We start from the raw sequence: 21,537 nt of genomic DNA, 5'->3' as shown, positions 1-21,537 counted from the left end.
CCTATAACATATGTAATTCTGAGATGGGTCATCTGCCTAATGACTGCCTCTACCTTTGGTGCTTCAAATATATATTTTTGGTGCTAATACTTTAAGTTTAGTAAGATTTTGAAAGCATGAGTTTTACCTGTAATGGAGCGTTTCTACACTGTGGTATTGCTACTCCACAGAAGGATCTTAATGCTTCTCCTATCACTGCAGACATCTTTTCAAGTCTTATTTATAGTCTTGTTTATTCCTACAATGTAAAGCTGCTGCTGAGAGTGTACAGATGCTCTGTCTAAACAGGAAATGCACCAAATCTCCTGGGTCTATAAGCAGAAAAGCAGCCTATGCTGTTGTATTTTGCTTTGGGGCAGAAATTAATGTAAATCAGCATTTCACAACCTGGAATCAAACCTGAGAGAGAGAAGTGAAGTGGCCGGCAGTGTGAGGGCAACTTGACAACAGTCGTTATAAATGCAACAGACTGAATTTACAACAGTATCATCTCTGATCAGATGGTAGTTTAAATCTCTAAGGTCCGTGCTGAACCAGCAGGTTTCCTCTCACTGTATGGAAAGGAGTGTCCTCTAGTGGAGAGACATGAGCACTGCTGCAGCATACCTTACATACCACACATACAGTGTTTGTGCAGGATGTTTAGTCTGCAGTCTCACCGAGATCAGCGATAAATCAACAACAAAAGGACCTCACAGTCTCTGGCTCATGTGCACTTTATTTTATTACAGTACAGTACTGCGGTCATGTAAAGCATTGCAAGTAGCTACAGTGGTACTAGAGTGACATTAGAGGATATACTATCATGGCAAAGGTGTTTTATAGAAATAACTTATTACACTTTTATCTGCTGCATCGATGCTTTGTTAGATTTACAGTCAAATAATTCAATTTCAACAAAAAGAAATGCAAACAATAAGTCTTCATCGTCTTTAGTCAAACATGAGTATTGTTTATTTGCTTATCATACAGCGATGTTAATGCAGAAACACCTCTTTATAGTATTCACATTGCAGCGCAGCTTTTATGACGTGTTGCTTTTTTTGTAGCATTTCTTGAATTCAGTTTGAAAATATGCAATTACCTCAAGTTAACCTTTGTGCACTTGGCATTTCACAAAACAGTCCGAGATGAAAATTGTGTCAAAATGTCGTTTCTGCACTTCGACGGCTGCAATTTTAAGGTTACTTGAGCTAACACCATATTTTGCTGGAGGAACTACTTTAACCCCTGAAGAGCACCTCAAATGCACATCCAGAAAGTGTTTCCTCCAGCCTGTGTTTTATTTTTTGCACGTGAGAAAGCAGTGAGTTTAAAGTTTAAGTCGACAGCAGCTGACTACCTTAAATTATTCTACAAAGCATGAGTGAAATAATTGTTTAGCTTTGATAGAAGTTTTTCCTCTCATAGTAATTGACTCTGTTTTCTGCTTGTGCCAAACTGAGATAGCAACCAGCATGCATGTTGGATATTATCGTGTCTACATCAACAAGGCAGTATTAGCAGTGAGAAGACCTGGATGATTGTGAGATCAGATTTCGTGGAGCATTTGTTTGCCTGTCTCTAGAACAACGTTTCCCAATCTTTGATAATAACCCTGTGTTCTGTAGCCACTCTGAGGAAACAGTATTCTAGAGGATCTTACATCTCGTGCAGTACAAACACAAACACCAGCACTGTCGTCACTTGTGTCTGCTTCGCACTTGAAGCAGCGTGGGCGTCTGCTCCATGATCCGCAGTAAAAGATTATCAATGTAGTCCTCCAGGTCTCGAACCTGTAACTTCACCTTCTTCAGCTCGGCCTCGCATTTGTGCAGCTGCGCTGCCTGCTGCTCGGAGGCCACCTGCTGCTTCTGCATGTCCATCTCCTGCTGCAGCAGCAGGGAGATCAGCTCCATGTTGGTCAGGTGCTGGTACTGCGCCGAGTTATCCACAGTCACCTCCTACGAGAGAGGGGACAGGAACACAGTGTGTGTGAACCTGGTCAGTACATGTTACAGTTAGAGGAAGCGTTGGACATGTCGGGAAATATGCTCATTTAGTGTCTTGCCAAGAGTTAGATGAGACCACTCTCATATCTCTCAATTGTCACTATGATGTTTTACCCAGGAGACAGTTAGCTTCGCATAAAGATGGATGCAGGGTAAATCCTGGCTCAATCAAAAGGTATACACCCATCTGTGTACAGCTAAACAGAGAGGCTATGAGGGATGGATGTCATATAAATTAGCTGAAAACTAACAGTGATACAGGCACTGTGCTGGACCGTTGTGGTAAAGAGGGAGCTGAGCCGGAAGGCAAAGCTTTCGATTTGCTGGTCCATCAAAGTCCCAATCCTCACCTATGCTCATGAGCTCTGGGTAGTGACCGAAAGGATAAAGTTGCAGATACAATTGGCCAAAATGATTTTGCTCTGTGGGGTGGCTGGGCTCAGCCTTAGAGATAGGGTGAGGAGCTCAGGCATCTGGAGGGAGCTCGGAGTAGAGCTGCTGCTGCTGCTGCTTTGCGTCGAAAGGGGTCAGTTGAGGTGGTTCAGGCATCTGATCAGGATTGCCACCTGTTAGAGGTGTTACGAGAATGTCCAACTGGTGGGACTCAGAAAACACTGGAGGGATTATATATCTCATCTGGCCTGGGAACGCCTTGGGGTCCCCCAGGAGGAGCTGGAAAGTGTTTCTGGGGAGAGGGATGTCTGGAATACTTTGCTCAGCCTGCTGCCCCGCGACCTAGCTTCAGATAAGCAGTTGAAAATGGATGGATGGATGGATAATATCATAGGAATTAAAAACAATGCAACTTAAAATGTGTCATCAAATCATCAATTACATGTATTTAATTATAGAATACAATATCATTGCAACATTTAAGTTGATATTTTACGATAAGAACTTCTTTCTGTGGACACTTCAGTTGGGTAGAGCTTTTATTTTAGCGCCTACCAGTTCAATTTGCCACTATTTTTAATGGAAGAAGCCCTTGGATTTAGATTAGAGAACTGCCTCTACCTGTAAATCATACACCTCCCACATCAGTGAGATCTGGGCTCGATTTCATCAGACTGTGATCGGATGGTGGTGAATGGAACTGCAGGGTGCTAAGATGGAAGCACTTCCCAACTGAAATGTCCACAGTAGGAAGTTCTTATTGTAATATAGCACTTTAAATGATGCAGTGATACTTTAAATATAATACATTTAATTGATGGCTAACAGTTTTATATTCAAAGTTACATTGTATTTAATTTTCAAAAATTAACTGATCACTTTTAGTTTTTAATTAATTGTTATGACATCCATCCCTCATACCAGGCTAGCTGTTTCCTGTTTTCACACTTTATGCTAAGCTAGGCTAACTGTCTCCTGGCCGTGGCTTCATATTTAACATACAGACATGACAGTGGTATCCATCTTCTTATCTACCTCCTGCGAGAAAGCGTAATTGGCGCATTTCTCAAAATTTGAACTCTCCCTTTAAATGAGAGATTATTATTAAAATCCCTGGCTTATTACGATGGATATTAAATGGGTTACCATGGCGTGTCGTGTTCCAGGTGGTGAAAAATGAAATGAGTCACAGGAAACAATGAAGTCATCTATGCTCCTGCAGTGTGTTTATTAGCACCGAGTGCTCTGCTGGTGTTAATAAATGCTCATGGAAGCATTAAATAGTCTGTGGACCTAATGGCTTTCTGTAATTTAGTATGACACGTTAATAACTTCATTCTTCCGCTGTTTGCACACACTGAGACTCACACTGTGTTATGGCTATATTTTGGAAATATACTGTGATTTTTTTGGATCCTGTCTGCCAGTTATTGATGGGTGACATAATGAATGGTAATGATAGTCTGTACATCAACTCTAATACACAAATTACTGTAGGAGCACAGTTTTCTTGTGTTATCCTATAAACAAGTACGCTGTTGTGACAGGATTTTTCATGTGTAATAGAGCAAAAACAGTTCATATCTTAAATAACTGTATGCTTATGTTCATTTTCATATTAAACCGATGGTGGTAGGACCTGCCATTAATCTTCCTTTAACGGCATACTGTGCAGCTTTGTCAGTTACAGTTTGTAACCTGAGTGCTGTGGGGGTAAACGCCCATAAATGTCCCACACACAGAAAAATAAGAAGAAAATAAGAACGCATAGGCAGAAGGCAGAGTCTCTGCAGATATATAAACCACTGCACACGCCTAGTGGGTGATAGGTGATGACTGAGAGGGATTACTTCTGTATGAGTCTATAATTTGTTTAGTTTTCTTTAGAAAAATCCTGTGTAGTACATTTTCAGAAGTATCAGAGTCACCTCATTCCTTCCTTATTCCAGAAACAGTCCAACGTGTAACAGAGATAGTCTAGAAACATAATTTTAGGACCTGAAAACTCTTATCTGGGCCAAAGAATTAATGAGATCAGCATTTCTCTCCCCAGTGTTGAAAGTAAGCTCAGTCTCAACAGGGAGCTGGGACTGTAGGTAGCAGCTGCACACTTTCATGTCTGTTTTCTCTTATCCTAACTCATGTACACCATGGCAGTGATAAAACTCAATCACAAGATGTGAAACTTAAATTACATACTGCCGAACTAGAGCATGGGCAATTACATGTAACTGGTGTGGAATATATTTTTACAGTTAAGTTGGATTCCCCAAAAAAATCATATGTATATTTTATTTTAGCTGCATTAGTACAAAGCAATAACTTTCCTCCTGTTGAGCTATATGCATACAATTCTTTATGTACTGTATACTGGGGTTGAAACAGTATGAGCTTTTCATGGTACAATAGCCATCTCAGAAAATATTGCAGTTTCATGGTATCAAGGTATGACTGAATTTATATTATTATAAGTCAGAATGACCCTTGACAGAATGAAGATGAAAGGGTTATTGTTGGTTGAACAAACTTTTTTTTTTCATTGTAACTGAAACCTGAAACCACTTACTCTTACCTCACTCGTGCCAAACTGACTTCCTGACAGACTCATTTCCCCAAGATGCATCACAGAGCGCCACAGAGTGTCAGCCGCTCTGAATCAATAGACTGGCATCTGGACTTTATTCACTTACTGCGTTAATAATTCATAATTATCTGCTGGGTGCATTAATTCAAGTGCTGCAATATTCTGTGCAATTATTAAACTGTGAAATATTTTTCAGTATACGACTTTATCATGCACATAACTGTACATATGTCTTATGTTTACTCTTATTCTATTTTTGTTTTATTCTATTGATTTATGTCACACCTTCAGCCTCAGCACAGTGACGATATATATTTTATTTTTATCAAATCACAGTTTCCCCTCGGGGATCAATAAATTATTTCTAATTCTGATTCTGAAAGTCGCACTTAAGATTATGAAAAATAACTCATAATTAGGGATCCTACATATTAAAAGAGCATTTTCACCACAAAAAAGTATAAACTCCATTTACATAATATATTTTTTCAAATTAATCTAATCATTATTATTTTTATTTTATTTTATTTTATTTCATCTAATTTAGTTTATTTATTTATTTATTTATTTATGATATATTATTTGCTAAACATCTGGAGGGTCAAACCAAAGCTTATGGCGGGCCAACTTTGTGCAGCCCTGTTATAAAGGGTTCATAGAGCTGTGTTTTTGTGTCCCAGTACCTGAGTCTTCTCAGGTTCGGCTGTAACCTGGTGGGCGGTGCGTCCAGGGTGTATGGTGGACTTCAGCTTCTCCAGAACCGAACGACTCTCCTTCTTCTCTGGTTGGCTGGTGGTCAACGGCTTCACTGGATGAGGTCTGCAAAGTAAAGAGGTCAGCACGAGTGCTTCAACACAGTATGTTCACTGTCAGTGTTTATCCATAACTAATCTGTCACAGTCAAGTGATTTATGGTTACTGTTACTTCAGTTCATTCAGCAGCTATAACGTCACACACTTCAAAGCAGATCAGATGATGTGAAGGCATCTGTGAAGGAACAGTGAACAGCACAAAGGAAACATTTAAGCACCGTCTACTGTTCTTTGAGCGTTAAAAACTGCAGCCATGTGAGACGAGTTAAAACAAGAACTTTGCTCGCTTGTAATTGGAGGATGAAATCATCTCGGAGAAGAAACACGGGGCTGATTTATACAAGAACAACAGCAGCAGAGGAATGTTTGAAAACAGAAATCAGAATAAAAACTGGTATTAAAGCTTTTTTGTGATCACAGCAGAGAGAAGAGCTGCGTGTCTGAGATAACACTTTAATTTTTTCTCTTGCTGCCTCTATTATTGACAATAAAAGGATATAATTAAATTTCTGAGTAACAGTGGCTCTGTGGTCTTTTGTCTGTTTCTCTCTAAGCCAATAAACATGGTTTAAAACATGATCACATTTTTGCACATCCTGCCCGACTGTCATTTTAAAGTTAGACTGTGCATATTTACTTTAAATAGTGTTTACAATATTCTTATTGCAATTTTTCTGGGGCTGTACAACTAGCCTAATAGAAATACTATCAACTGTCATTATGGCCAAGTGCAGTATCAAAACTGCAGTAGCTGGAATTTTTTGATGAAGGTGACATGTCTCACATCATAACATTATAAATGATGCATGGTGGGGCTTCAGAGATGCAAACAAGCAGAGAAGTCCCGCGCATCTGATACCGTTTGAAGCAGGACCCAAAAAATTTACAATAAACAACACTGAAGCTCCATTCAGCACAAATTATTAGCACATCCACATCTACGTTTGGAGCTCATGCTCTTCTTCAGACTAGTGCTAATGCTATTGCCAGCATACAAATCCTATTTTAGACGTCAGAATACTTGCTTGTTTGGTCCAGACCCCAGCAAAAATCCTATCGTCATCATTTTTATATTTTTTGCAGTAAAAATTGAATGCAAAAATTGACAGTCCCAATAAAATTGTGACTCATTACAATTGCAACAAAATAATAAAAACTGTCAGAGTAATCACAAATATATTTTGCATATCTTTTATATTCTGTATATTATGTATCTTGTCTATGCACTAAAACGCCAAAGAAAATTCCTTCTAGTTAAAAATCTACATTATTGTCATTATTTTTTAATTAATTAATTTATTTAATTATTTCTCTATTTAATTTTTATTTATTTATATATCTTTAAATTCATACTTTTGGGGTGGGGGATGGGGATGGATTACATGTGTGCAATACTGGGCCGTTGTACCAAGATTTTGTTCTGGTGTCCTTTTCATTTGCGTGGTTGTGGCTGTACATATACACATACTGCGTGTGTGTATGTGTATGTCTTTGTTTATTGTTGTTAAAATCAATAAAGATACTGCTGGGGGAAAAAACCTATATGGTAATAAGCCTAATTTTGATTTGCAGGCATGCTGTGTTTACATGGCAACTCGCGCAAGACTAGCTGATGGCTACTGGTAGTGCTAGTTCTCGCCATGTAAACACAGCACTCCTGCAGGGCGGGTTAACTGACCGTGGCGAGAAATTATGCTATAAAAGTAGATTAAATTATTCTAAAGTGGTCATTTCCTTTAATATGACATTTTCTCTCCTTTATCTGCTGTAAATATATCATAAACAAAAACACTGAGCGTAACAAAGTATACTAATTATTTGTTTCCTGGAATCTAAGTGTGCCAATAGAAATTTGCTGCCCTTATTCATGAGTATGCATCATCTCTATGTTACCCTTTACTGCCTTTGTTTTTGAGCCATAAGTCTGAAATTACAATTATACTGACTATCCCATCCTAGTTACTAGTCATATCCTAGTAATATAATATATCCCAATAGAGGATATGATCACCAGCTTTAAGAGTTGTTCCAGTACCAACATCAAGCTCCGAAATGCCTCAGATACTGCCTAAAATGCTGGATCAGGTGTTAGCGAGTACACAAGTCTTTGCACCGATCCGATTCCATGTAATTTATTGATAAACTTTAAAGTAGTTTCATACATAAATAAAACAGTTTCTCGCCGCTGTAAGACAGCAGCCTACACAGGAAGTTGTGCTGTGCAGCCACTGGCAACTACTATTTTAGAGTGGTAAATATAACTGACTTCCGCTAAACATGCTAACGTTAGCAGTTAGCAAAATATCAAACTAGGTTACTGAAGAAAATTCTATGGTGTTGATTCTCTGTATGTATTGGTACAAAGAGTTTAACCTGGGCCTTGCCGTTCAGCAATGACAGCAACTACTTCGCATCCATACAGAGTTAGCACAATACAGCTGTTAACTTTTTATTAAATGTAATAGAAGTACTGGAATCGGGATCGGTAACAGGAAGGAAACAATGGTATCGGGACATCTCTATCAGCCTTCACTTATAAATATCTGGACATGATGTATCAGGTGGTCAGAAGAGCAGAAAAGGAGCTAAATTTAGGCAGAACAAAGTGTAAGAAACACAAAATGTACAACAGCCAACAAGAAACTGAATCATGAGATGAATAACACAAACGTGAAGCAAAGCCAAGCACAATGCAGCAGGAATCATCCAACCACTTTGGATGAGTAAACTTACAGAAGCACAAATGCATTCAACATCAGACAAGCCAGGCCAACAGTCAACAAAGCAACAAAAACAAAATCCATTAATCCGTGTTTTGTGGTGTATGTAGAAATCTGCAGCTTGTGAATACCTACACATGTCACATCCTAGTGTGAGGATTCTCACCTGCTCTCCTGACGGGGCAGGTTGCTAGCTGGCTGTGTCTCCTCAGGGAAAAGTGAGTGCCGTGCATCGACCAGGGGCTGGTCAGTGGAGGAGGAGGTGGTGGTGTAGGGGGCCACAGCCAGAGTACTGCTGGCTCCAGCACTGGGCCCCATGCTTGAGGGTTGTATGGAGGGGCAACAGACAGGGGTAGGGTGGAGCGTAGCCGGTGCGTCTGCGGACAGGGAGTGTGCACAAAGAATGGAGGGAGAGGAGGGTTCTTGCAAAGATTGCCCAATCTTTGACTTTAAAGGGGTTCTTGAGTTTGGTGCTACTTTAGCGTGGAGATCTTCAAAACTGATATCAGAGGATTTTTCTGTTGCATCCTCTGCACACAGAGATGTAGTGTTGTCTTTTGGAGATATGTGTGATGTTGTGTTAGACTCATTTTGATGTGTGGTGCTACTATCTGCTAATGCCAGTAAGGAAGACAGAGCTGACTTAGAGGGCTGATACGACAACGGTCCCTCGCTGACTTCTGATATATTTTGAACGAGGGACAAGAACTGTTCGAACTCTCTGTCTCCACTTTTGCTCTGGTTGCTCGGGCTGCCGCTGCTGTTCTGTCGGGACACTCCCTTTGGTCTGAAACGTGCACTAACCACACCAGGAAACGGCTCCTTCTCATTAAGTGCGCCTGTTTCAGCTTGCGGGTTCCCATTATCGTCAACATCCTTTTGTGTCTTTTTAAAATCATCCATGCTTCTTGATAAAACTTCAGTTCCAAATTCTGCTACATTAGATGTTTGATTTTGTGACGACAAAGAAGCGATCTCTCTGCCGTTCACCCTGGAGTCACCATGTGGTGCCACATTATTCAGCGTGCATCTTGGATCTTGGCAGTTGTCCTGGCAAACTGGAGAGACTTTGTACAGTTTGTTAGACGATGCGGTTATTTCAATGGAAGAGTTCAGCTCAGGTATGTAGGTGTCCTTCAAGGTGAACATGTCCTCAGGTGTGGTCACTGTCTCCACGTGGTAAGCAGCTATCGGTGAGGCTTCTGGTGGTGGTGGATAAGTCTTTATCACTTTGAGAGTATCAGCTACCTCCGACTGAGAAGAGCCATCTGAATCAATGAAACCAAAATCTGAATTATTCATGTTCAGGTCCCCTAAGCATAGTGAGAAAGACATATTATTGTTGATACATGTGTCTTCCGGTGAATTACACTCCGTCTCCTCGACTGGACTGGTTGTAATATCTAGTGCCTTTGCATCTGGCATCGAGGGACTAATGGATGACATGTTCAGAAGGTCTGCAACAGACATCTCACTATCAAGAAGGGCTTTAGGTCCTGAGTTCACAGATGTGATCTTATTTCCAGCTGTTTCTTCAGCGTTCAACGATAAACGATTTATTTGGGGTTGTCCGTAGTTTCCTCTTACGCGTCCATACAAGTCTTGCTCGAACAGCATCCCTCCCCAGCGGTCAGTGTCATCTTCCAAAGGTTCATATTTAAACTTTCTGAGCTTTTCTTCAGACATGAGTCCTGGTGATGTTATATTTGTGTACGAATGAGAGTTGATGCTGAGGGAATCGGAGGTCTCGCTGCTGGTGTGAGGGTCCGGAGATATACTGTTTCTTTTGCCTTCTCCTTCTCGTCCACGTTGCAGCGAGGCCACGCCGGTCTGTGAGAGCAGGTAGGCTTCTTTATGGACAGCCAGCTCTTGACCTCTGTGCAGCCAGCCGTCTGAATAAATCTCATTCACTGAAGTTCTTAAAAGTCTCCTCGGAGGCAAAGGCGGAGGCTCCTCTTCACATGTTTGCAGCTCGTGTGTGTGATGATTAGAGTGGTTATTAAGTGGAGGGTAAGATGAAGTTGGACTGGTTCTCAGCTGTCTCTGAGGAAGACTCCCTTTCGGTGAGTTGAGCCTGCTGGAGGCGAAGGCATCAAACGAGTCGTCCCATTCTCCCGTGCTCTCGGACATGGAGCGAGGGGCGGAGGGGTTAGGTGTAGCAGCTCTGGGTAATAAAGCAGGGAGTGATATCTGCCTAGCTACTGGCCTGGGGCGCTCCCGCCTTATGGAAGCCATATTTGTAGCATTAGCATTGTGAGCAGGGCTGGGTGTGCAGGGCTGGGAGGGCAGAGTGGTGTAGTGAAAGGGGGATGAGCCAGAAGAGGAGCAAGGCGCAAAAGGAGGTGACCGCTGTGACTCTTCTGCTATGAGATCCTCAAAAAAGGGGTTGCGCTGCATACGTGAGGGGAAAGGGTTGGAGGGGGAGAGAGGGGTCGAGGAGGGGGAGGAAGAGGGGGTGAAGGGATTGGTGTGATTGCAGTCATCAGGTGAGATATGACCGGAGAGGGAGGTGGAGGGAGAGGAGCACTGTGGGGGTACAGGGGAGCGAGGAGGGAGGGGAGGGGGTACATCTGAGCTGCTTTCTACCTTAGGAGAAACTTCCAGCCTGCAGAGGAAAATAGGGCACAATAGTCCTCTTAGTTAATGATGTGCCAGGTCACCAAATGGGGAACATCTTTCTTACACAATCAGAAAAGACAACCAAAATACTAAGTGACATTTCTGAAAACTTCACTAACATCAGTATGAAACTGGCCAAATAAAAGAATCATGAAAACAGTAACTTAATCAAAAAAGCAAAGCACATTTGCAAAATAATCAAGCAAAATAAAAAATGCATTGTAGCCATTCAGGACCATCTGCACTGGCAGCTATTCTGCTGAGCTCATATCAACATGGAGTGATTTACTTCACATTCTTCTGTGAGAGTGTTCTTCTAAACCACAGTGATGTTGCATCTTTGAAAGAGAAACGTAGACAGACGTTGATAAAGATAATGGAAATGCTTGAGTGCTATTTGTGGAAAATACAGTATGAGGTGATGATACAGCATGGTTGTAAAATGGAGTAAACTACATACTAAATCTATTCCATTTTCAAATGAGCATGGAGCAGAGCAAACACTGAACTCAGGACACCCGGGTGAAAACAGGCCTCCAATGTGCCTGTTGTTGTGCCTGGATAGAAGGTGCATTCATCAAACACTGTGGAGACCAGTGACAAGCCTGTAAATGACCCCGACTCACCTTGGCTTGTTCTGGGAATCACTGGAGCCAAACCAGCCTCTTAGCCTCCCCTCAGATGTCGAACCACTCTGGTTCAGGTCTGACTTAGCTGGGAGAGAATCACTCCTCCCTCCAGAGAATAAGGTCTTTCTTAGCTTCCGTCCTTTGTCGGGTGAAACAGAAGCAGAGGAGGTGGCCGGCATCTCTGCCTGCACGGGGCGACCCCCAGTCTGAGTTTGCTGAAGTGGGGAAGATGATGCTTGAGCTTCTTTTTCTTCCTCCTCTTTCTTCATCTTGTCAAAGGACCAGCGTCGGCCATCCCCAAAGGAACCTTTGTCGTCGCTTCTCTTGGTGAGGTTCTGCAGGGAACGGGAGAGCGGGGAGCACTTCTCCAGCAGAACCAGCTTGGGCTGGTGGGCTCCTGAGCTCTTTGGAGTGCACGGCTCGGAGTCGTAGACGTGGCTGCCATTTATACACAGGGAAGACTTGGACTGAGTCATGGTCTGACCCCTCAGAGACTCCACTGCCAGATTTGGTCGAGGGAAGGCTGTCGTGATCTTACTGGCTTCATCGCTGAAGGCTCGCTTGTGTGTGAGAACCTTTGTGGTGTGCTGGCTTGTGAGCACTGTTGGAGGGAAGGAAGGAAGAACTGGGTTATAAATACAAATATGAAACATTTAAAGTCTACATCTATTAAGGGGGACCATACTCAATTCCTTGCTATCATACTTCTTTCAATTATTTCAGTCAAAACAGTAGCAAAACCTCTTGGGGGCAGTGCAAAAAGTTGTAAACACAACACTGACATCTATTTTGAGGTTGTTGTAGCCAACGTGCTAGCAAACATTTGCCTATTTACTCATCTAGCAGCAACATTAGCATTCATTCGGAGTCATGTCTGTGGCTACCTGACAAATGGAAGCGCTTGTAAGTCCTCTTAACCTAATTTTGTTTTCCACCAACTCCTGAGGGAAATATCTGGCTCTTCAGCTGCTAAATGCTTCACTGTGTCACCAGCTAGTCGCTAAATTTATCTGTCTGTTTGGTGCTGGGAAAGTGGAGAACATTTGGTTTATCAAAGGTTGCTTTGCTACTTGCTCCAGCTTGAGTCAAGGCAGTAAAACAATGGGCTGAAAAACTGTATAAAGCTTAAGGGGGAAGTAGGAAGAGCGACTTCTTTCAAATGTAGTAACTGTTAAAAAAAATACAAGATTTGTATTCCAAAGAGAAGCATCACTGGAACACCACTATTGCTAATATTAGCAATACTTATCAGCTGATAAGTAACAAATCACAGTAACTGACTGGACGAAGCCACTGTGACATCACCCATTTGTTTGTCAACCACTGTTTTCAAGCCTTGAGTTTGACATTTTGGCCGTTGCCATCTTGATTTTTTGGTGCCAGAAGTGACCATATTTGGACAAGAGGGTGGAGCTTGTAAGGATACACATTGCTATGCCTATGCTATGCGTAATTGGCAGATCACCATGGTAGCTACTTGTCAAGCACAAAGTAGCCACACCCTAAAACATGCCATGTTTTATCGTCTGTTTTACCCTCAATGGGATCATAATTTACAGAATTAAATCATGTTGAATTGAAGGAGATTCGAAACTAGCGATTGAGACCATATACTTATTAGGAAAATGTTTGCTAAGGTAATAAATAAAGTTGGAAGTTGGGCCATTTTCTCTTTGACATACAAACAATCAAACTTGTTTTTTGCAACCAGTGGAGTCATCACCTGCTGACCATGAGAAAGAATGCAGGTGTAAGGCACTTCTGCATAGAGTGCTGCAAGGATGACAATTTTTCGTAGGCAAATATCGAAGTTAAGATCACCCTGGTTCCCTCAACAAAAAACCAATGGGATTTTTTTCTTTGGATTTCGGATTATTGCAGAAAATTTACAGTGGCAAAAAAGTTCATGATAATTACAATTTTTGTTCAGCAAAGTAATTACCTTCACAAACAAAGATCACTTTTATGATTTCTAAAGCCAAAAGTAAAAAAGGTAATGTTAGGCTATAAACATAGGTTGCAACTTCAACATTGCCAGCTGTGTGACATCGATTTGTAGTCTCAGTTAGCCACTTGTAAGCAACCGCCTTACACAAAAAGGCTTCAAAATTTACAAGTTGGGTATTTATGGTTGTATTTTAGAATCAAACATTAAAGTCTCATAAACTTGTGTTAACCACAGACCTTATTTCAGGCATCTAACCAAAAACCCATTGACAAGATGAAGGAATCAGAATTGCTAAAATGCTAACTCATTTCTACGTTTTAGGACTCATTCCTGCACGGCTCAGTTGGCTTTACTTTTCAGTCCTGGATGCTACGTCCACTTCCTTTGTACAGTCTATTATGACAGCACACAAAGTACTCTCTGTATCTGTCAGTTGGTTTTAGTTCAATGTTCTGTTGCTAGTAGCAACCGGCTCAGTTCCATCACAGTTTAACTGACACTGTTACATCCTCCATTTTGTCAACTCTGTGTCCAAACAAATATCGCCAAATGTCTTTTATCTAGTCTCCAAATACCTTTGTTAGATCATTATCTGTAAGACCTTTGTATCACAGCTGGTCTGTGTTCTGTAGTTTGTTAATTTAGTTTACAACTATCCAAGCTAGCTCTTAGCTGTCTGAAGCTTACGTGTTGCTATACGACATTCTAAATAGATGTTAATTACTGTTGGGCAATCTTATGTATTTTAAGTCATTTACTTTTACTCTTGTGCATCTTCACTACTGGGTTACTACTATTTATTCTCAAAGTCAACTTCTAGGGAAAGAACACTTCTTGTAATGTTTGTAGCATCGCAGAGAACGACTCAGAAAAGCAGCAAATTAAGTTTTCATCATGACATAAGCATGCCAACATGCCAAAGAGTTGCTGGCTGACTGGTTGTATAACTGACAAGCTCAATATAAGACCAAGCTTGGCCAGTTTAAAGTACTTTCCTCATACTTTAAGTATTTTTTAAGCTAGCATGTAGGTAGTGGTATCATAAGACAAGCTAAGGCATGATTCAAGGCCGATGAGGGTGATTTTTTTTCCCTGTAATTTGCCTTAGATCACAAGAAAAGGCTTCAAAATAATCAGATGCCATTTTGGCTTCAATATTCCTTAACCAAAATGTAATTCAAGGTTGTGAAATTAACCTGAAACCTTGAAAAACCACAGTTCACTCAAGATTTTACAGTGTACAGACCACAGAGCGCCCAAATGATTCCTCAACTCCGGATAGTTAGCACTCATGGTTCCCCCTTCTCAAAGTCTAAGGGTTTTTGGTTAGACACCTGTAATAAGGTCTGTGGGTAATACAAGCTTAAAGGGAAATTTCGGTTTATTTCAACCTGTCTCCTATCGTCCTAAATTTGAGTGACTAGTGACATAAAAATAATAGTTAGCATGTTAGCCGTTAGCCTAGATACAGCGGGGCGCATAGTAGTGTCAGACCTGTTAAAACGTAAGTGAACGGGCATACTTCAAGTTAGTCCACTAAACAAGCTTTTTTTCCACAAAGACTGCCTCATATCGTTAGGATAAATGTCAGAGAACATATAGAAAATGACATGTAAACGTGTTGTCTTACCTTACCGGTGTGCTGCCATGTTTTTTTTACCATCTAGCTCTGCTTTCCAAAGCTCGGCCGAAATATATCTTGCGAGCTCTAGATAAAGCCCAGCTGGATACTAGTCCAGGTGGAGGTGTCTCGTCCTCGGTCACATCCAGAATTTGAAAATAAGGCTGCAACCGGTCCCATTCCTTGCAACAGAGGCATTCCTCTTCTGTGGGCACTGGGGCACAGCATTCACAGGTACACCACCAATCTCCAGAGCTACGCAGCCTTCCAGTAGCCATTCCTCCCCTCTCGTCCTCTACCTGTTGCACCTCTCTCTCTCTCTCCTCCTCCGTTCTTCAATTTCATGAAGCTCTTCATCAGTGTATTCTGGCTGATGGCGGCCATCAAACTCTGCAAAATCAAATTCCTCCTCCACAAAGTCGAAGTCTGGCAAAAAGTCAGCCATTATTCTACAAATCTTTCATAAAATAAATGAATGAACCTTTCAGGCTACTGTCCGGTTCTGCCTTCCAGCTGTTGCTTGTTGCTTGTTCTCACGAGATTTCAGGCACGGTATAAGATCGCTGCTTGTTCTCGCGAGATTTCGGCCGCGCTTTGGAAAGCAGAGCAAAATTGTAAACAAACATGGCACCACACCGGTAAGGTAAGACAACACGTTTACATGTCGTTTTCTATATGTTCTCTGACATTTATCCAAACGATATGAGGCGGTCTTTGTGGAAAAAAAGCTTGTTTAGTGGACTAACTTTGCACTTGAAGTATGCCCGTTCACTTACGTTCGAGCATGGTTTTAATTCTTACCTGTAGTGGGTACAGAGCAATTTATTGTGGGTTTGCTATTAAATTGTTTAATCACCCAGATTCTGACCATCTTGTTTCATGATCAGTTTAGTTACTATATAAGGGGCTCAAACAATATACATATTCATTAAATAAATCACAAGGCATTTGCTGTGAGAAAAAGTCCTGCTAATTTTTTGTAAAGATGAGTGCTTTATTATTTATTTATTTTGCTTTAAAAAACTGTGGGAATGTAACTTATTATCAGGCAATAATAAAAACATTCACCAGCCTTTATGCCATGCACATATGAATTAATTCAAAGCCTACCTTTTTTAGCTAAATCTGTCTCTCCATAAAGGGCGTCCACTCTCACTTTGCTCGTGTAGATGGGAGAGCTGGGTGGGTCTGACATCAGATCCAGGCTGGGTGGAGGGCCGGGGTTATCACTGGCCATGGAAGACACACTACTCTCTGAGGCCAGCGATGAGCATGACCTGGTGTCAGACGACTTGCGCAGCCTTCCTTTGAAGAAGTCTTTCATCTTGCTTCTCTTCTCCTCCGCTACCTCCGCATCTCGTGGCTCCACTGGCCCTCCACACATATCATCTCCAAACGGCTGCCCCAGGGATCCTGACAGGGCGGCGTAGCGGCCTGGCACAATGGCTGAGGAAGACTCCATGTCCCCCCTCTTCCTTCCTGTGACTCGGTCCTTGAGCTTGCCAAAAGCGGAGCGGGGTTTGTCCTTCATGGTGAGGTCGAACATGCTGGCTGTCATGTTGTTGCGAGTGAATTGGACTGTTACCTGAAGTTCACCACGGTCCTTCTCCTTCCTCCCCACCTTAGAGTTGAGCTTGAACCATCTGGAGTCAGAAAAAAAGGGGACAATCAGCATCCAAACCGTGACAGTCAATCTTATATCACTGCTTTAAATAAACATGTTACTCTAGCAAGATATCTGCAGTGAGATCCTATCTGTTACAAGCACAAATCAGAAGTTGCCTGTGTCATCTGACCACTCCCTGGGACAAAGCGAGCAGCGACGAAACACATTGATTTCCTTTTGGCAATACTTTCCACACATTACATAATCTGGCAATACTGCTCGGGGGATTGTACTCATAATCTTCCACAATAAACTGTTTTCACAAGCCTCAGAGAGGGAAATTACAACTCAAATTCCACGAGGTCCTGGTGCGTGTATGTGCTGTATGACACGTGTGATACTATATGAAGAGTCAACCAATGAAATCCTCCATCTGTTCCTGCCTCCCAAATCCTTTTAGTGGACCAGAGAAAGTGTGCAGAGCCAAAACTAACAGGAGGAATTCAGTGTGAGTTTCACCGAGCGTAGAGAGGGTGGAGAGCCCACAATTAAAGCCAGATGTGTCGTATAGCTTCAGTGGAGATATTTCACATATTGCTGGTGAGTCCTGTTGCGTCACCTGTGGCACGACTGAGGTCTTCAAACAGTCACAGTCATGCAAATTAGATGATATTCGAAGCCACGTGTTCAAGCACTAAAACAAGAGAAGTTATTCTTACAGTTTGTAAACTGAAGTCACATTCTTACTCACTCTGGGTAACCTAAACCACACAGCACAGACTCAACTACACATTTTCAGCAGTAGTTAATTACCATGGACACGCCTGGCATGTCCAAAAATAAGTGTTTTCATATCCCCTGCAGTTTTCAAATTTCAAAATGATGAACAATATGTCAGTCTTGCTCATGTCCTTGTTCTATTTATATCAGAGCATTGATACAAAGTTCAGCAATCTCACCAAAAGACACAGATAAAGTAAGATGTTTCAGTGCAGGAACTACTGAAGAAGGATACAGTGCTATAATAGTAAAAAATGATAACGCATCTGAAGTCTTCTCTGTCCTTACAGCAGCCATTAACTAAAAAATAAAGAAGCTGAGATGAGCTCCACCTTTACTGAATCAGCTGCAACGTTAAAGTGATGTACACATTGATGCAGCGCTGGAAATAATCCAGTAATATTATGATTTTTGAAATGGGCCAATCCGTTTTATTTTTGTTATATTAAGTTTATTTCAATGCTAATACGTGTGTACTTTCACTGAGATACTAACATTTTGAATGCAGGACTACACTATAGTATTACTACTTTAAGTTAAGAGTACTTTCTCCACCACTGTGTGTCCCAGTTTGACATATAAACATGACACATCACTTCTGTCTTACTGTGAGCAGTAAACTAGCTCATATGTTTTGCAGTACAAGTATCAGAAGATACATTTAGTGCTGTTGTATAAATGGAAATGTAAGAGGTGCACTGTGTGTAAAGATGGAAGCTTTCTGGCTACAATCACATCTTGTTCCACAGTGGAAACTGCATCTCATCTTGTTGATTTGCAGTGCATTGTGGGAAGTGCTTCTGGAGTGGTATCAGCCCAGAGGGCCAGCACTTAAAGAGCCTGTATGCAGTTAGGGTTCAAGCTTTGGTAGTTTTGTGTGTCATCCTGCAAAACGACGACACGTCTGATTTCATTGTTGAGGATCAGTGAAATCAGCTGCTGTGTTTTGTGTTGTGGAAACAACATCACGATGAGGAGATCGTCAGAGATGAGGAGAAAACTACATTCACTACATTTACTACAAACTACATTTACTCTCCTACTGTACTTAAGTATTTCCATTTTATGCTACTTTATACTTTTACTCCACTACATTTATTTGACAGCTTTAGTTACTTGTTACTTTGCAGATTAGTATTAATACAGTTTATAATAAATAAATAACTGATGAGGTCTTATAATAGATGAAGCCACCCTGCAGTCTCTAACCCCACCTTAACCATCCACAACATTAGTGATGTACACGTTAATGCATCCCTAGTTATAATCCAGTAATACATGTGTTTCTGAAATGGGCCATGCTACATAATGAGTACTTTAACTTTTGATACTTTTAGCCTATTTTAATGCCAATACTGTACTAAGTACATTTTAGGTACTTGTACTGTACTTACGTGTTTCCATTTTGTGCCACTTTAAACTGTTACTCCACTACATTTATTTGACAGCTTTAGTTACTTTGCAGGTTAAGAATATCAATACAGAATATAATCAAGAAACAATTAGGTGTTATAATAGGTGAAGCCACCCTGCAGTATATAAGCCTACCTTAACCATCTGCAACATTACTGATGTATCCAGTGATATATATGATTCTGACATGGGTCATTCTGCATAATGAGTACTTTTACTTTTGGTACTTTAAGCATATTTTAATGCTAATACTTGTGTACTTTTACTTCATCAAGATTTTGGATGCAGGGTTTTTACTTGTGCACTGTAGTATTACTACTCTAAGTGAAAGATGAGTACTTTCTCCACCACAGTCTGACATAAACACATGACACATCACTTCTGCCTTGTGTGTGAACAGTAAACTGATAAACTCCATGCAGACTTGATTAAAATTCAAACACCACGTACTCGTCTCGAGGACACATTCCCTCCTGAAATATCCTATCAAGAGGAATGATGGTTTGACCGAGAAACACGTCGAGTCCGATCAGCACCCGGTGCATGACGGTGAGGACCAGGTCCCCGCTCCCCGGGGGGTAGGCGCTCCGGCCGCCGTCCTCCAGGATCCCGGGGAGCAGCTCGAAGCAACACTCCTCGTTCCACTCGGGCACCTCCGCCTTCTCCACCAGCCCGGTGGTGTACTTCTCCTTCCCCACCTGGATGATGGTGTAGAGGTAGCGGCTGCCGTGCTTGCCCTTGGTTCGCAGTCCTCTCGCGCGGAGGACGGTGACATTCACATGAGTGGGCACCCATCGCTGATCATCGTCCAGATCTATCAGTGACATCATCTTGCACCGCTGCACGAGCTCCCAATGTGTCCCCTTTATTATTTATACCCGCTGTTCACTTGGTGGATCCAGCTGATGGGGAGATCATCCCCCTTTGTGTTGCGCCAGAGTTTCCGTGCTGCGCAAAAACCACAACACCTCTGCAGAATATCTCCAAAGTCCGCGGAGCCTCTGAGGGTTTACCCGAGGTCAGTTTTCAGACAGCAGCACGGGCCCGTGGGGTTCAACTTGAAGCTCCGCGTGCCATTCCCAAATCCAATCAATGCAAACCAAGTTAGAGGAGCTGCGTGCACAGATCATCCCCCAGTCCGCGCTCCGTACATGTCGCATCAGTTAGTTTACTGTCCGAAATGTGCTCATTGTGCTCACGGCCCGCCCTCCTCCGGAGCAGCAGGCCCGCATACAGGCAGAGAGATGCCGCAGAATTAAAGAGAAACACCCAACAGGAGCTTTAACAGATCCACAGACACACACACACGCTGCTGCTGCTGTGTTGTGTGCTGCACGGTGCTGTCACAGAGGGGACATGGACACCAGAGGACATCCAGCAGATTGTCTTTGTCTGAAACAGCAGAAAATGAAGACACTCAAGTTTCTGGGCGGAACCCTGCGTGGAAATGTAATATTTTCCGGCTCTTCCTTTAAATTATTTGATTTCCAGAAATATGATTTCCGACCAAACCTCTGGAACAATGTGTCTCACCACATGGTGCTGCAAGTACCACAAAGGGAGAGAACCTAAAAAACAAAAAAACATTAAAAAAAAAAAAAAGACTTAACTGAATTATTAAACTGATTGAAATATAAAAACACATCAAATAATTATATATAATTATTTTTATTCTAACCATCAATAGACCCTTACTCCTGATCCTGATCAGGCATTTCATTTATTTTTTTTATCATTCATTTTATGCACATCTCGGTGTAGGCTATTACCCTTCATGAACATACCTTAAAATCACAGTACAGTCCTTTATCTTCAATGGCTTGAGACCAGCTCCTCCTGATGGACTTCATCAGGTTACTGTTATTATTACAGCTACAGCTCCACCTGGTGGAGATCAGAGACAGTTCAGTATGAGAGGACTCAGCGCACAAGAGAGCAACCACAAACACATGCTGAAGTCTCCCGGGTGGAGGAGCTGTAGTCACATCCTCTTATTTCTTTCTAATGTAATAAAACATGTCGGCCACCATCCGACCTCTGAAACATCAGCTGTCTGCTGAGACACTGAGACAAAGTGAAATGTATTGGTATCCTGACAAATGTTACTGATGGCTTGGTGTTTGTTGGTCTCGAATGCCGGTCTGGCCTAGATGTCATGCCATCCACCATCTCCTCCACCTCCATAAAGTCAGCTCATAAGCTACAGCACTGTAGAAATGTTGATATGATATGGATGTAACATACAAATGTTACAAAATTTAACTATACAATACATCATGAAGAGGTGAAGAGGGAGCTAAGCCGGAAGGCGAAGCTTTCAATTTACTGGTCCATCGATGTCCCAACCCTCACCTATGGTCATGAGCTCTGAGTAGTGACCGAAAGAATGAGATCATGGATACATGCGACCGAAATGAGTT

The 21,537-nt window shown here is 41.8% G+C and overlaps 1 protein-coding gene across 1 annotated transcript; it reads right to left on the bottom strand.

Moving 5' to 3' along the window:
• Positions 1–707: 707 nt before the first annotated feature.
• LOC125894524 (rab11 family-interacting protein 1) lies at positions 708–20,522 on the bottom strand. The gene is made up of 6 exons (XM_049585983.1): positions 19,568–20,522; positions 16,429–16,961; positions 11,747–12,350; positions 8,668–11,106; positions 5,652–5,787; positions 708–1,943 (listed from the first exon to the last, which is right to left on the bottom strand). Exons 1-6 carry the CDS (start codon positions 19,945–19,947, stop codon positions 1,683–1,685), a joined length of 4,353 nt encoding a protein of 1,450 aa, XP_049441940.1. The 5' UTR covers positions 19,948–20,522; the 3' UTR covers positions 708–1,682.
• Between the last annotated feature and the right edge of the window lie 1,015 nt (positions 20,523–21,537).

This window comes from Epinephelus fuscoguttatus, linkage group LG9 (genome assembly GCF_011397635.1).
Source record: "Epinephelus fuscoguttatus linkage group LG9, E.fuscoguttatus.final_Chr_v1".
In the NCBI taxonomy this organism is placed as follows: domain Eukaryota; kingdom Metazoa; phylum Chordata; class Actinopteri; order Perciformes; family Serranidae; genus Epinephelus; species Epinephelus fuscoguttatus.
Note: the sequence above shows the minus strand (reverse complement) of the source record. Positions and strands in the feature narration are given on the sequence as shown.